The sequence below is a fragment of the Citrus clementina genome, unplaced genomic scaffold (genome assembly GCF_000493195.1).
Source record: "Citrus clementina cultivar Clemenules unplaced genomic scaffold, Citrus_clementina_v1.0 scaffold_4, whole genome shotgun sequence".
Taxonomy (NCBI): Eukaryota; Viridiplantae; Streptophyta; class Magnoliopsida; order Sapindales; family Rutaceae; genus Citrus; species Citrus x clementina.
Window position 1 is genome coordinate 3082190 of NW_006262274.1, and position 15558 is coordinate 3097747.

At 35.2% G+C, this 15558-nt stretch overlaps 3 protein-coding genes across 3 annotated transcripts; all 3 read right to left on the reverse strand.

Moving 5' to 3' along the window:
- Positions 1–982: 982 nt before the first annotated feature.
- LOC18044578 lies at positions 983–2020 on the reverse strand. The gene is made up of 2 exons (XM_024186605.1): positions 1353–2020; positions 983–1190 (listed from the first exon to the last, which is right to left on the reverse strand). Exons 1-2 carry the CDS (start codon positions 1968–1970, stop codon positions 1092–1094), a joined length of 717 nt encoding a protein of 238 aa, XP_024042373.1. The 5' UTR covers positions 1971–2020; the 3' UTR covers positions 983–1091.
- Positions 2021–4558: 2538 nt separating this feature from the next.
- LOC18045082 lies at positions 4559–5497 on the reverse strand. Its single transcript, XM_024186572.1, has 2 exons — positions 4870–5497; positions 4559–4732 (listed from the first exon to the last, which is right to left on the reverse strand). The coding sequence occupies exons 1-2, from the start codon at positions 5488–5490 to the stop codon at positions 4658–4660; spliced, it is 696 nt and encodes a 231-aa protein (XP_024042340.1). The 5' UTR covers positions 5491–5497; the 3' UTR covers positions 4559–4657.
- A 5427-nt stretch (positions 5498–10924) lies between these two features.
- Positions 10925–11832, reverse strand: LOC18045084. The gene is made up of 2 exons (XM_006436025.2): positions 11164–11832; positions 10925–11023 (listed from the first exon to the last, which is right to left on the reverse strand). The coding sequence occupies exons 1-2, from the start codon at positions 11824–11826 to the stop codon at positions 10925–10927; spliced, it is 762 nt and encodes a 253-aa protein (XP_006436088.1). The 5' UTR covers positions 11827–11832.
- Positions 11833–15558: the final 3726 nt, after the last annotated feature.

Here is a 15558-nt window from a genome sequence, read left to right on the forward strand (position 1 = left end):
AAATATTTCGATTATCTAGTAGCAAAAATTTATCAGCCACAGGGTTTTTCTGTTGCCATGGCCGATGTTTCTCAAGAAAAAGAAATAATTCTTTTGCGAACTTCTAAGATTGTAACTACTCGGCAATTAAATATCACTTATGTGGATTAGTTACTCTCTTTAGGATGCGAAAGCGCTTGTTAATAAGTCACTTTGCAAAAGTAAAACAAAGTTGGCAGCGAAAATTATTATTATTTTGCTAATGAAGATGATGATCAAAAGCAGAGCACAATTTCGATCTCAAGCTTAGACTATAAATAGGCTGCTCCGTGTGCCGAGTTTGCTTCCGAATCCGAGAGCATCAATTGTAAAGTGAAGCATCCCATTTAGCTTTTGGGTGGTTTTATTTGCTTTAACAAGATCGAAATGCTTTGAACCAATGTGATATGCAAATCTTTACCTTAAACGAATGCCAGTAATAACTTGAATGTTATAGCTTGCGTTTGATGACTTGTGTGACTTTCCTTTTGTGCTGACTTCCGGCGATATATACTTCTTTCTTTTCTGGTTTGTTTTGCATCCCCCCCCCCCCCCACAGAATTTGCTTTCTTTTGTCTTTGTGTGCAAAAATAATGACAAAATTCTCTATATTTCCTTAAATTAACTCAGACATAAAAGTTTAAATTACAATTAAAATGGAAATAATATACCTAAATACATAAACTCAATAAGATAGTGATTAAAATGATCAAAACTGAATTTGAAAATGCTGTTTTCATCATCAGATTAATTTGATGTTAAGAAAAAATAAATTAATAACACAAAAACTAAAAGGGTTTCATGCTTTCCTAAAACTGAAACTTAGAAAAGGAACCATATAATCTCCCCAATACTAGTACGGCCTCCAGTAGTTCCAATGATGCTTAACTCTATCGGTGGATTCATAATACGTTAACATCATCAATTCATCACATAGTTTTGTAACATCAAGAAAAACGCAGAAACAAGAACATATACTGGGTTTGTAATAAACAAACCAAACGGATATGTAAACCTCGACTTATAGCTTAATTTCGTAACAAGGTGCTCACAGCGTATTTTATTTTTGTGAGTCATATAATCTTCATCCCATGTACTCTTTCTTCATGAGGAAGGAAGACGGTAGAGAGAGCTTCATTTGTCTGAAATGAAGCATTGAACAACTCCAAAACCTGAGAGTTACAAAAACCATATGATTTAGCCCAAAGCCTATATCATTGGTAGGGTGAGAGGAGCAACATGGTAGCTCAATTATGCTTTCAAATTAAAATTTTATGTTATTGGAATCAAAATTCGAACAAGATAAAAATGCTAACTCGAGAAGCACTCCTTACCTCATCAGGGCCAATATCGACAACTCTCTCCTCAAGGGCGCCAATAGCATCCTTAAGTTTGCCTTGTAGTAGGCCAATGCCTGATATCATTGACCCTGGTGTCACTGATAAATCATCTGTTACAGTGAAAGCGACTGATTTCTTTACAATCCCGCCCTCACTACCCGGAACCATGTTCACTTGTGGCAATGCATTATTCAGATAATTGGAACATTGGGGACACCGGGTGTCCATTTGGTTGGTCACATAACTATGATAGTATGGACAACCGTATAACTTTCTCTCCACGGGTTGCGGACAAGCTTGCAGCAAGAGCAATGATTCTTTTTCCCATTTTAGAAGGGGCTTTAAGAGTTCAACGTTTGTCTGATTGGGTATCAGGAGAGCTTCACTCAGGTTTTCAAGACTCTGGTAAAGGTTTCCCGTGCAGCCAACCATACCAGCATCCCTGAGGAGCCTGATGACACTACCAAATGGCATATAAAGGAGATTGAATAGGATATCCACAAAATCTTTTTCGGCTTCGGCGAACTGGACCTTGTTAGCTGGTTTGTCAATTATTAACTTCAATTTCACCTTCTTCGTTTCATTGTTTGATGTTGCTGTTACCGTTTCCATGGTTGATGCTGCCGAAGAAAAGAAACAAGTCTCTAGAGAACCTGTAACACAGCAACTACTTGGTAGATAAAATTCACTTACGTGGTTTACTTACTCCCTTTAGGATGCAAAAGTCCTTGCCAAGGGCACTTTCCAAAAGTAAAGAAAGGTAATAATAACTTGACTCTCATAGCATGCTTTTGATGACTTTTGTGACTTTTCTTTTGTGCTGGCTTCCAGTGATTTGTCTTGCTTTTCCTATTTATTTCACTTTGTTTGTTACAATTGCTTTCTTCGTTTCGCTTCTGCCAATTGCTTATTTTGTTGCTTTTGTTCTTGGTCATTTACTTTTGTCGATTTCGCTGAAAAGATAAGTTCTCATTTATTAATTTTTACAAATTTATAAAAGTAAAGTTCTCAATTATTAATATTAACTTTTTCTGTGCTTTATGTAAGTAAAGTTCTCAATTATTAATATTAACTTTTTCTGTGCTTTATGTTTCAGGGAGCTAGGTTGATATGAGTGTTAAAACTCCTCAAATATATTATGCATGACAAGATATTAAAAAGGAAAAAAAAAAAACAAAGGAAAGAAAAGAAAGAAATATAATGGATCTATGGGGGAAGTAGTCTAATAATTGCAAATGGAGAAAGTATGGGAACTAAATATAGGTAGGCTTATAAAACTGAACAGAAAGTTAAAGCTTTAAAAATGAATTTGAGAGAAGATGCTTTTTAAGTATTATTGTTTCTTCTTCAAAGAAAAAGGATGCCAGATTAACAAAGTGAGTTTGGCTATTTATAGCCATGGTCCATCGACCATTTGTGTGTAAACTGTATTTGTGTGGCTGTATTTGTGTGTAAGATCAGAACTTCGGTTCTGTATGTTGGTTGTTTAAGCAACACACATCCACTTGAAGATCAAAGTAAAGTTTGTATTAATTATAACTTAATAATAATAACCCAAAGTAAATTATTATTCTTCTTTATACTAATTCATCCTAAATGATACTAATCATGCATGGACGCTTGCAAAGAGAACTATATAAAACTTACGTGTATATATATGTGTATATATACATATACTCTATATGTCAGAACTCTGTATGAATCTAACTTATATATGAATCTACAATCTTTTGATGGGATTTTTGAATTCCCAACAACCTTCTTCCTTGCCATATACTTTCATTTACACCACATTTCGCCTTTTATATTTGAGAAATAGTGGATCATATATCATTAAATGGTCAAAAAGTAATTATTCTAGCTATGAATTTCTTTGTCAAAACCTTTTAGAATTCTCCTTGTTTTACAATTTTAATGCCATTCATGATCATCGCTGAATATCAAAGTCCTGTTTCCATCATCATATTAATTTGATGTTATAGAGAAACAAATAAAACAAAATCAGATACTAAAAAGGGTTCTTGCTTTCCTAAAACTGTAACTTAGAAAAGAAGCCATGCATAATTTCCCCAGTACTGACTCCATTAGCTCCAATAACTTATAACTTAACCATCGGTGGTTCATTTTCGAAGTTGTAGAGAGTGCTATTTACAAATTATAATTGCTCCATGATATGGAACACTGTTAACAATTTGGTCTGTCTAATGATAATTATTAGAATGTTTTTAAAGCCTAATCAGTAATCACCATGGATAAGGAAGATTTTTGCCGATTGCCAATATTGTTGGCTTCCCTCTGGGCGTTCTAGTTATTTACGATATTTAAGAAAAATGTGCCCAGTGTCTGGTGAAGCAAATCAGAATTGACCAATACGACATGGGATTATTGCGTTTTGGGGATGGCTTTGTATAAGTGAAACGACGTGGAAAGCAGCGTTTCGATGGGTTTTATTGTTGCTCTTTTAAACGACTTCTCGAAATGCCGTTTCGACTTCAATAAGTCACAAGCCTTACACGTGCTCAAGCCGAGTCGTTAAAGGCTGTTATTTCACGTGCATATCGCGTGAGCTTCTTTCGGGGCTTCGTGAAATCAGTTGCAGAGCTGTTAAAACAGCTGGTTCTAATGTAAAAAACAGGAGAGGGCTGTGAGCTATATAGAGAGAAGTTGGGATCATTTCGAGAGACTTCTTGATCTATGTAATGTGCTCTGTAAAGCTCTGTAGTTCTTCTTGATAATCAATAAAAGCTGATCATGTTGTTTCTCCATGGATGTAGGCTGATGCAAATCAGCTGAACCACGTTAATTCGTTTTTGTTCTTGTTTCTTTCTCTACTCAATTTAGATTTTCATCTGTCCATCCGGTTGATTAGACTTAATCCTGATCAAATTTCGTGAGCAACTTGTTTGGTTTGATCTAAAGATCTTGGGCTACAATTTGGCGTTGATTGATCTCTTGATAACACGAATTGCAACATAATGGAAAGGAGGAAAAAATGGAAATCCACATGTTCATTGATTAAAGTATGAGTTAAGAACTGGAAAATGATCGCGTTACGCTCAATTGTCCCGTCATCTTCTTAGAAATTGAAAAAAAAAAAAAAAACAACAACAAAGTCTAAGCATAATATATTAACATCATTAATTCATCACATTCTTTTGTATCGTCAAGAACAATGCACAAACAAGAAATAAATACCGGGTTTATTATTATATATAAACCAAACGGATATATAATGACAACTTGTACCTATCATGACACCACAGCTCTTTTATGAGTCATATCATTTTCAACCCAAAAACTTATTCTTTTTGAGGAAGGAAGACGCTAGTGAGAGCTTCATTTGTTTGCATTGAAGCATTCAACAGCTCCACAACCTGAGATGTACAAAAACCATGCTCAATTTAGCCCAAAATATATACGTTAGTACGTAGCTTATGCTTTCAAATTGAAAATTTGAGGTAATGAAGTCAAAATTCAATCGCGTAAGAGATGCCAGAGAAGAATTCCTTACCTCATCAGGGCCAACATCGACAACTCTCTCCTCCAGGGCACCAATATCCTCAATTTTGCCCTGCAGCAGGCCAGTGGCAGATATCATTGACGCTGGTGTTATTGATAAATCATTAGTTATTATGCAAGCAAAAGATTTCTTCACAACTCCGCCCTCAATATCCGAAACAATCGACTGCTGCACTTCATAACACTGACTCGAAGAACATTGGGGACACCTGGTATTTACTTCATTTGTCACACAGCGGTGATTGTTTCCACAGTTGTACAACTTTCTCTCCACAGGTACAGGTCGCGGACAAGCTTGGGGCTGCAAGAGCAGAGATGCTTTCCCCCATTTTAAAAGGGGTTTCAAGAGCTCAACTTTGGTTTGATGGTGTATTAGGTAATCTTCAGGCAGGTTTTCAAGACTTCGGTACAGCTGGCTTCCTGTGCAGCCACCCAAACCAGCATCCGTGACGAGCCTGGCGACACTACCAAGTGGCATATAAAGGACATTGAACAGGATATCCACAAAATCTTTCTCAGCTTCGGCAAACAAGACCTTGTTAGCTCGTTTATCAATCATTAACTTCAATTTCACCGTCGTTGTTTCAGTATTTGATGTTGCTGTTGTTGCCATTGCCGTGGTTGAGGTTTCTGAAGAAAAACAAATAGGTAATTAATTAAATATCACTTCTATATACGTGGATTACTTACTCTCCTTAGGATGCGGAAGTGCTTCCTAATTAAAGTCACTTTCCAAAAGTAAAACAAAGTGGGAGCATGCACCCACTAGTGGTGGAGCTCCGAAAGATGGATATGTAACGTGGCAACTGGCCAGCAAACTTGTAACTATTTTGTACGGTAAAGCATCACATTTAGCTTTTGGAGGTTTTCTGTGCAGGCAGTACTGTTTTACAAAATTATTGAAATGCTTTTAACCAAAGCGTGATGTGCAAATCTTTACCTTAGCAACGTAAGAAAGCTAATAAGAACGCGACTGTTATGGCATTCTTTTTATTATTACTTTTGTGACTTACCTATTGTGCTGCCTGCCGGTGATTTGTCTTGCTTTTCTTCTTTGTTTCACTTTATTTTATTCGTTACCATTGCTTCCTTTTTCTTGCTTTTGTCGATCCATTGCTGTCTTTTACTTTGATTGATTTTGGTGGCTCTTGCTTTTGTTGCTTTTGTTGCTTTTGTTCTGCGTCAGCTTGCTTATCGAAAAAGAACCCCAAGAAGTCATGAAACAGATTATTTCTAAAAAAACAAAGAGAGCTTCTTTTGCAAGTCACCTTGTTTTAACGGAACTCAGTTTTAATTCATTCACTGAATATCAAAATCGTGTTTATTTTAATTTATCTCACTAGTCATGGTATGCAGAGGTAGGCTAATGCGGGCTGCAGCCCGAGTAAGCTTTTTGAAAAAAAAAATTAATTATAATTTATAAATTTACTTTTTTAATATTTATAAAAATATAAGAAAAAATCTAATAATTATAGGATTCTTTATTTTCCCCACATCACAATTCATAAAACTCGACAAGTATCCAACTGAACCTGATTAAATTCACCAAAATTCAATTGCTCGAGTCTCTTACCGCTGCTGAATACCCAATCTCCTGTGCTCAAATTGAAGCCCACCCGCTACCTCATGAGTGATGCCGAGCCGATGTCGCAAGGCCTGCACTCGTAGGCTGAATCTCTCGCCGCACCTGAAGTCCCAACACAGAATGCCCAGTCTCTTGATACAGTGCCTGGTACAAATCACTTTGCCTTTTAAAATTTAATTTACAGAATAGAATATGATTTATGATAATGATGGCATATTGTCATACGAAGTGGAATTGTGGAAGTTGTTGATTATGTGATTCATCTTTTTAAAATTATAAAATAATAAAATGTGATAATGGACTACTAGAATATTAGAATATGACAAATGGTAATGATAGCATATAAAGTGGAAGCTGCTGATTCATCTTCTTGGAATTATAAAATAATGATGGCATACAGAGAATGAGTAAATAAAATAGTAAAACAATTAATTTTGAATGCTGACTTTTTTTAATTAGCTTTTAACTTGCCATTTTATCAATTTTTTTATAAAATAAATAATAATTTTCTATTGTATTATATTGTAGATTCAATGTTAAACAAAGCAAGAAAAACTCTACATTCTTTTCTTAAGAGAGTAGGTGAAAATCAATCATCCACCAAGTCTTTATGTCAACTTAATGCTCAAGATTCCAGTGAGCAACATACTTCTAAGTTTCAAAGGGTTGAAGTTGAAGAAACTAGAAATACTTATATGGACCGTGATCCTGGATTACGCCATCAAATAGGGACATATTCAATAAATCAATATGATGATATTCGAAGGAAGTACATCAAAATGGGACCTTATCAACCTAAACTATGAGATTATCCACTAACTAATAATGGCATGCAAGAACGTAGGTTTCAGTATCACTAGTTTAAAAAATTTCCATGGCTTGAGTATTCTGAGGTAAAAGATAGTGCATTTTGTTTTCCATGCTTTCTTTTTTATGAAATTCCATCGAGCAACCCAAAATTCGTTATTGAATGGTTTTCTAGTTGGAAGAGAGTCAACAATGGAAAAAAAAAATGTCCCTTTTTACAGCATGATGGGGTTCGTCTTCTCATCATAATAAAAGTATGCAGAGTTGGGGTTGTTTGAGGAACTCAATTCAATACATTGATAGACTAATTAATGCCCAAACTTCACAACAAGTTTTGGAGAATAAGCTACGATTGAAGACCTCAATTATTGCTATTAAATGTTTTGCAAAGCAAGCATGTGCTTTTAGAATTCATAATGAATCAGTTAATTCAAAAAATCAGGGAAATTTCATAGAGTTGATAAAGCATTCAGCGGAGTGTAGTAAAGAAATTGCTTCAAGTTGTCTTGGAAAATGCTCCATCATAAGCTAAGTATACATTGTCTGACATTCAAAAAGAGCTTTTAAATATTCTTGCAAACAAAGTGCGAAACAAGATACGCAAGGAACTTAGAGATGGTAAGTTTTGTATTTTAGTAGACAAAGCACTTGATGAATTTGATAAAGAGTAAATGACTATTATTTTAAGGTATGTTGATTGTGATGGGTATATTCGAGAACATTTTTTTGAAGTTGTCAATGTCATGGAAACTACAGCGGTAACACTAAAAAAAGAAATATGTAATGTTCTTGCACGATATGATCTTTTAGTTGAAGATATCTGAGGGTAAGGATATGATAGTGCTAGTAACATGCGGGGTGCATGGAATGGATTACAAGCATTATTTTTGAAAGACTGCCCATATGCATATTATATACACTGTTTTGCACATCAACTGCAACTTGCTTTAGTTGCAGCATCTAATGATGTGCCAGATGTATGGCTTTTCTTTTCAACATTGGGTTCAATTGTAAATGTTCTGACTTCATCTGCTAAACAACTTTCTGAGTTAAAATTGTTTGGGAAGAAGAAATAATAGATTTGATAACTTCATAAGAAGTTCAAACTTGTACAGGGGCCAATCAAATTCATACTTTGCAACGACCTGGAGCTACTCGCTGGAGCTCTCATTTCCGTTCTGTCAGCAGGTCGCTTGATCTATTTAGTGTTGTTCGTAAAGTTCTTGGGAAGTTGGTAGAGTGTGGGCCTAATAATAGCATACGTGGAGAGGCTAAAGTTGTGTGCGAATCAATGACATTTTTTTAATTTTGTGTTCATTTTGCATTTATTAAATAAAGTTTTGGGGATTGGTGATTTACTTTGTCAAGCATTACAAGTGAAATCTCAAGATATTTTAAATGTTGTGCACTTAGTCTCAACTACGAAAAAACTTCTTCAAAGGCTGCGAGACAATGGTTGGGAAACTTTTATTAAGAATGTAGTTCTATTTTGTGAAAAGAATGAGATAGATATGCCTGATTTGAAAGCTCGCCATATGAAAGGCAGAGGACGTTCTTGTCAGCAGAATGATTATATTACAGTTGAGCATTATTATCATTATGATATATTTAATGTTGTGATAGATTTTCAATTGATAAAGTTGAATAATAAATTCACTAAACAGACTTTGGAACTCTTTGGAACTTTTCACTCTTAGTTTAGTTTTAAATCCTATTGATGCATTTAAATCATTTAAAATTGAAGAAATTTGCAGTCTTGTTGAAAGATTTTATCCTCAAGATTTCACTAAAATTGAGCTACAGGCTTTGAGAAGACAATTATAATGCTTTGAGATTGATATACACTCTCTTCAAGAGTTTCAGAATATTACTTCCCTTTTTGAATTGTGTCGAAGATTAATTGAGACTAGAAAGTCATAGATTTATTTCTTATTAGATAGATTAATTCGTTTAGTGTTAATCCTTCCTGTTTCAACAGCAACAACAGAGAGAGCATTTTCTGCCATGAAACTAATTAAAACAACACATCAAAACAAAATGGAGAATGAGTTTCTTTCATATTGTATGGTTATTTACATCGAAAGAGAAATTGCAGACAATATCGACTCAGATGCAATAATAGATAAATTTTCGTTTTTGAAGAATCGCAGGACACAGCTTCATCGATAATGTTTTTCTTATTTACATTATATTTTTATAGTTTTATGGTTAGATTTTTGCTTATGTAGTGTGCTTAATTTCATTTGTATAACACAAATTTTTTTAGAAGTAAATTTCATTTTTTTTTTAAATCTGGCCCACCCAAAAAAATAATGCTAGCTTCGCCACTGATTAGGGGTGGGCAAAAAAACCGTAGTGTTAAAAAAACCGAACCGAACCGACGGTTTTTTCTAATTCGGTTCGGTTTTTATTTTTTAAAAAAACCGAATATACCGTTTGTAAAAAAAACCGAAATGTCGGTTCGGTATTCGGTTCACTTAGCTGAACCGAAAAACCGAACCGAAAAACCGAATTATTTTTTTATTTTATTCAAATCAAACATGTGTTAATAATTTTATTCAAATCAAACATGATTTTATTCAAATCAAACATGTGTTATTTCTCTTTATAACATTATGATTATGTTTATATAGATGGAGTATTGGAGTTTGTTTATGTATTTTGAAATTTTAATATTTCATATTTTGGGAGTATCTTATTAATAGTTAGTAAGATATTAGTGATAAAATGTGTTTTGAATACTTTGTATTTATTGTTAATATTTGTAATAAAATTAGGATAAATTAATTGTTGAAAAAAATTATTACATTCATGAGGCCCAATGGACTAAAAAATTAAAAATTCAAAATAAGCTCAATAGGCCAAGAACCGAAAAAACCGAACCGAACCGAACCGATCCGAAAAGAACCGTTTGAGTTCGGTTCTTATTGAGTTCGGTTCTTATTCGGTTCTTTTTATAAAATAACCGATTTAAATCGGTTCTACTTAATTTCGAACCGAACCGAACCGAACCGAACCGTGCCCACCCCTACCACTGATGGTCTGCAGGCAAATAGGACAGGAACTGAACGAATTATCATCAAACTGTAACTTAGGAAAGAAGCCATATGTAATTTCCCCAATTCTGACTCCATTAGTTCCAACAATGTATAACTTGACCATCGGTGATTCATTTTCGAACACAAGTTAACAATTTGGTCTGTCTAATGATAATTATTTGTATGTTTTTAAGGCCTAATTTACAAGCTGACAAGACTAATCACCATGGATGAAGAAGATTTTTGCCGATCGCCAATGATGGCTGCCCTGCGGGCGTTCTAGTAATTTACGATATTTAAGAATAGTGGAAACGAGCAAAAATTGGAATGTACATGTTCATTAATTAAAGTATGAGTTAATAACTGAAAAATGATTGTGTTACGCTCAATTTACCCCATCATCCTCCTAAAAAAAATAGGGAAAAAAAAAATCAACAACCAAGTTTAAGCATAATATATGAACATCATTAATTCATCACATACTTTTGTACCGTCAAGAACAACGCACAAACAAGAAATACATGTATATATATACATACTAGGTTTATTATGAATAAACCAAACGGATATATAATGACAACGTATAGCTATCATGACACCACAGTTGTTTTTATGAGTCATATCATTTTCAACCCATAAACTTTTTCTTCATAAGGAAGGAAGACGGTAGTGAGAGCTTCATTTGTTTGCATTGAAGCATTCAACAGCTCCAGAACCTGAGATGTATAAAAACCATGCTCAACTTAGCCCAAAATATATACATTAGTACCTAGCTTATGCTTTCAAATTGAAAAGTTGAGACAATGAAGTCAAAATTCAATCGAGTAAAAGATGCCAGAGAAGAACTACTCCTTACCTCATCAGGGCCAATATCGACAACTCTCTCCTCCAGGGCACCAATATCCTTAATTTTGCCCTGCAGCAGGCCAGTGGCAGATATCACTGACGCCGGTGTCACTGATAAATCATCAGTTACCATGTAAGCAAAAGCTTTCTTCACAACTCCGCCATCAGTATCCGAAACAATATTCAACTGCTGCACTTCATAATTCATTATATTCATTGCACTGTTAACAGAACCAAAAGCACTAGGTTGGGTACACTGGGGACACCTGGTGTTTTCTTCATTTGTCACATACGGGTGATGGTTTCCACAAATGTACAACTTTCTCTTCCCAGGTACAGGTCCCGGACAAGCTTGGGGCTGCAAGAGCAGAGATGCTTTCCCCCATTTTGAAAGGGGTTTCAAGAGCTCAGCTTTGGTTTGGTCGTGTATTAGGTGCTCATCAGTGAGGTTTTCAAGACTCTGGTTTAGGTTTCCTATGCAGCCGCCAAAACCAGCATCCGTGAGGAGCCTGGCGACACTACCAAATGGCATATAAAGGACATTGAACAGGATATCCACAAAATCTTTCTCAGCTTCGGCAAACAAGACCTTGTTAGCTCGTTTATCAATCATTAACTTCAATTTCACCGTCGTTGTTTCAGTATTTGATGTTGCTGTTGTTGCCATTGCCATGGTTGATGTTTCTGGAGAAAAACAAATAGGTAATTAATTAAATATCACTTCTATATAGGTGTTACTCTCCTTAGGATGCGGAAGTGCTTCCTAATTAAAGTCACTTTCCAAAGGTAAAACAAAGTGGGAGTTTTCACCCACCAGCAGTGGAGCTCCGAAAGATGGATATATGACGTGGGCACTAGGCAGCAAACTTGTAATTATTTTGTACCGTAAAGCATCCCATTTAGCTTTTGGGAGGCTTTCCGTGCGGGCAGTATTGTTTTACAAAATCATTGAAATGCTTTTAATCGAAACGTGATATGCAAATCTTTACCTTAACAACGTATGAAAGCTAATAAGAACGCGGCTGCTATGGCATTCTTTTTATTACTTTTGTGACTTGCCTATTGTGCTGGCTGCCGGTGATTTGTCTTGCTTTCCTTCTTTGTTTCACTTTATTTTATTCTTTGCCATTGCTTCCTTTGTCTTGCTTTTTTCGATCGATTTCTGTCTTTTACTTTGATTGATGTTGGTGACTCTTGCTTTTTTTGCTTTTGTTCTGCGTCAGCTTGCTTATCGAAAAAGAACACCAAGAATTCATGAACCAGCTTATTTCTAAAACAAAGCTTCTTTTGCAAGTCACCTTGTTTTAACGGAACTCAGTTTTAATTCATTCACTGAATATCAAAATCGTGTTTATTTTAATTTCCCCAACCCTGCCTCCATTTTTCAAATTTATTCCGTGGAACAACCTAATAATTGGACCATTATACATTCTGTTCTTCGACACTGATGTGTGACTGCCAGGTGCTTTTCCCGATTTTGTTTCATTGTTTGTATATTATGTTTGTTAGCGGAGTTTGAATTAAATCTTGGTAATGGGAGTATTATTTAACCAAAACAGGTTTTCTCATGATCTGAACTTTTAAATTTTAAATATAAAATTACGTATAATTAACAAATCGTGAATGGTAGCACAACTATTAACCATTGTAAATTAATATCACAGAGTATAAATTTGCAGTCATAATTGTCGGTGCTGAAACGGGTTGATAGACGACAAGTCGTCCAAGAGATTGTGCTCCTCATACGACATCAACTTGCTGTCATACAAGAAGCATTAGTAATGCACTTGATCTGCACATGTAATTACGATTCATGCTACCATTAAACGGCAGCTCCAATTGTCGTTTTAAGCGTAGGGGCTGTTAATGACAGTTAGTTTTGGCGGGAATTTTTCTGGGTTTGTTTCAGCAAACCCAGATCATTAGCTGGCGAGTGGCATCCCATTCTGGATCCTTCCAGAGCAGTATATAAGGTTCCTAAGGCTCAGCTTAGAGGAATTAAGTTCTTTGTAACACTCTCTATTAAGCTTGTAATCTGTTGAGCATCAATAAAATGGCTATGGCTTCTGTTTCTCAAGAGGATGTGTAGGCTGCTTAGCCGAACCTCTATAATTCCTTTTGTGTGCAGTTCCTTTCTTTTCTATTTGTTTCTGTCAAATCACTTTTACTTTGTTTCTGATTGAGTTCGAAATTCATTCTTTAAAGGACAAGATCAGTGTGGGGAAGTTTCTTGGGGTGTAGAATTAGGATTAATCAATTCTAATTCCTAACATTTTTCCTTCGTGAGCGTTTTTTCTCAGTCAGTTTCAAAAAGGGAGAGCCTTAAGTCTTAAGCATCCTTTAGACCTGGACACCAAAAAGAAGAAAAAAGAAATTTATCACCTAAGGGTTCAATGATCCAATTACATTACTGAAAGTATGACTTGTCGTTCGAATAAAATCTTTCTAGATGCACAGTTAAAATTAACCAGTCATGAAAGTAATTTAGAAACAACACGAGTTCATTCAACACAAGCTTTCTCCTAAAAACACACCCACATCCTAAATATTCAATTTGTTGAGCATTTGAGCAAAGTAATATAGAAGACATAGTATACATAAGACATAGGCATCATTTCCGAATTATCCATCAGCAGTACATAACCACATCTTTAACAAAAACTCAAGCAGCAGCTTGAGGACTTTGGAAAGCCTTCAGGGACACTGCTAAGCTGTAAAATACAGTAATATTAATTAAGCTGGTCACCAGACTCTGTTTACTCCCAATAAAAATATTTGGTATAGTTTTTTTTTTTTTTAATTTTTGACCACGAGATATCCTGGAGAGGGCAACAACTGTGGGAGGCACCTTTAAGCCTGTACCACAACCTAGATTAGAAGTCCCCGCTCAAATCGAGAGGCACAGGTTCTCCCAACAAATGCGACTTCCCTGCGATTCGAACTAGGGAGCAAACCTAGTCAAGTCACTTAAGAGAACTCCATTACCAGTGGAGCCAACACTTTGTTGGTTATTATTTGGTATAGTTTAATTTGCAGGGTAGTTTTGAGTTCCCCATGCAAATTCTCAACATTAAATATTTTTAATGAAATGTAAGTTCCTAAGACCAGAACTGATTATCAACATACCTCATCAAGGCCAAAATTGACAACTTTCTCCTCAAGTGAACCCAACTCTCTACTATTAAACTTGTTAAGGAAAGTGATGCAAGAAATAGCGGACATGGGCGTCACCTCAATTATCCATCACCATGCAAGCGACCGCCTCTTTAACAAACCCTCTCTCAGGCTCAGCCACGGCAGCCGCAGCGCTTGCACCCTCCGCGGGATAAACAAAAGCAATCCCACTGTTCATTCTCATATTGCAACTAGGACAAGACCTGTTTGGAGCATCAGCAGCATGAAAGTGACGACTATAACCAACATTAGAGCACGTGCAAAATTTCCTAGCATTTGGTACAACATTTTTATCATCAGAAAGCAAAAGAGTGATTTCAGTGGGACATATTGGAGATTTGGGATTAGCACTAAGTTCTTGTTTTGGTTTGATTGCATGTAGGATCAAGTGCTTGTTCTTCACAAGCTTAACTATAGAGCCAATGGGCAGTGAGAAAATCTAGAAAAGGAAATCTACAAAGTCTTTGCCAGCTTCTGCGAAAAGCGATTTCTGAACCTATAAGAAGCTTCAAACTCAGTTTGGAGGCTGCCATGGCTAATTGTTCTAGGTTGTATGTAGTAGAGAAATTGTTACCAATATTCAGGCGTAGATTCACTCAAATACTTAAAATGATAAAAAATTCTCAAGATATTATGAGAAATCTGGATTTATTAAAGAATATTGAAAAAAAAAAAACAGAGAGAGAGACTATAGTTTTTATTAATTATAATATAATAATAATAACACAAAGTAAATTATTCTTCTTCTTCATAGTAATTGATCCCACATGATGCTAATCATGCATGGACACTTGCAAACAGAACTATATAAAACTTACGCGTATATATATGTGTTTATATACATATACTCTATATGTCAGAACTCTGTATGAATCTACAATCTTCTGATGGGATTTTTGAATTCCCAACAACCTTCTTCCTTGCCATATACTTTCAATTACACCGCATTTCGCCTTTTATATTTGAGAAATAGTGGATCGCATATCATTAAATGGTCAAAAAGTAATTTCCTCATCCAATCGAAGAGATCTCATCTGCATTGGTTCAATTGATTGTCCAGATTGGATAATAATTTGATCCTAGATATAAATTTGATCATATTAATGAATTAAATGTGTATTGAATTATTCTAGTTATGAATCTCTTTGTCAAGAGGAACCACCAAGAATTAATTCATAATTAAAGCTTATTTCGAAAACAGATGAACCTTTTAGAATTCTCCTTGTTTTAC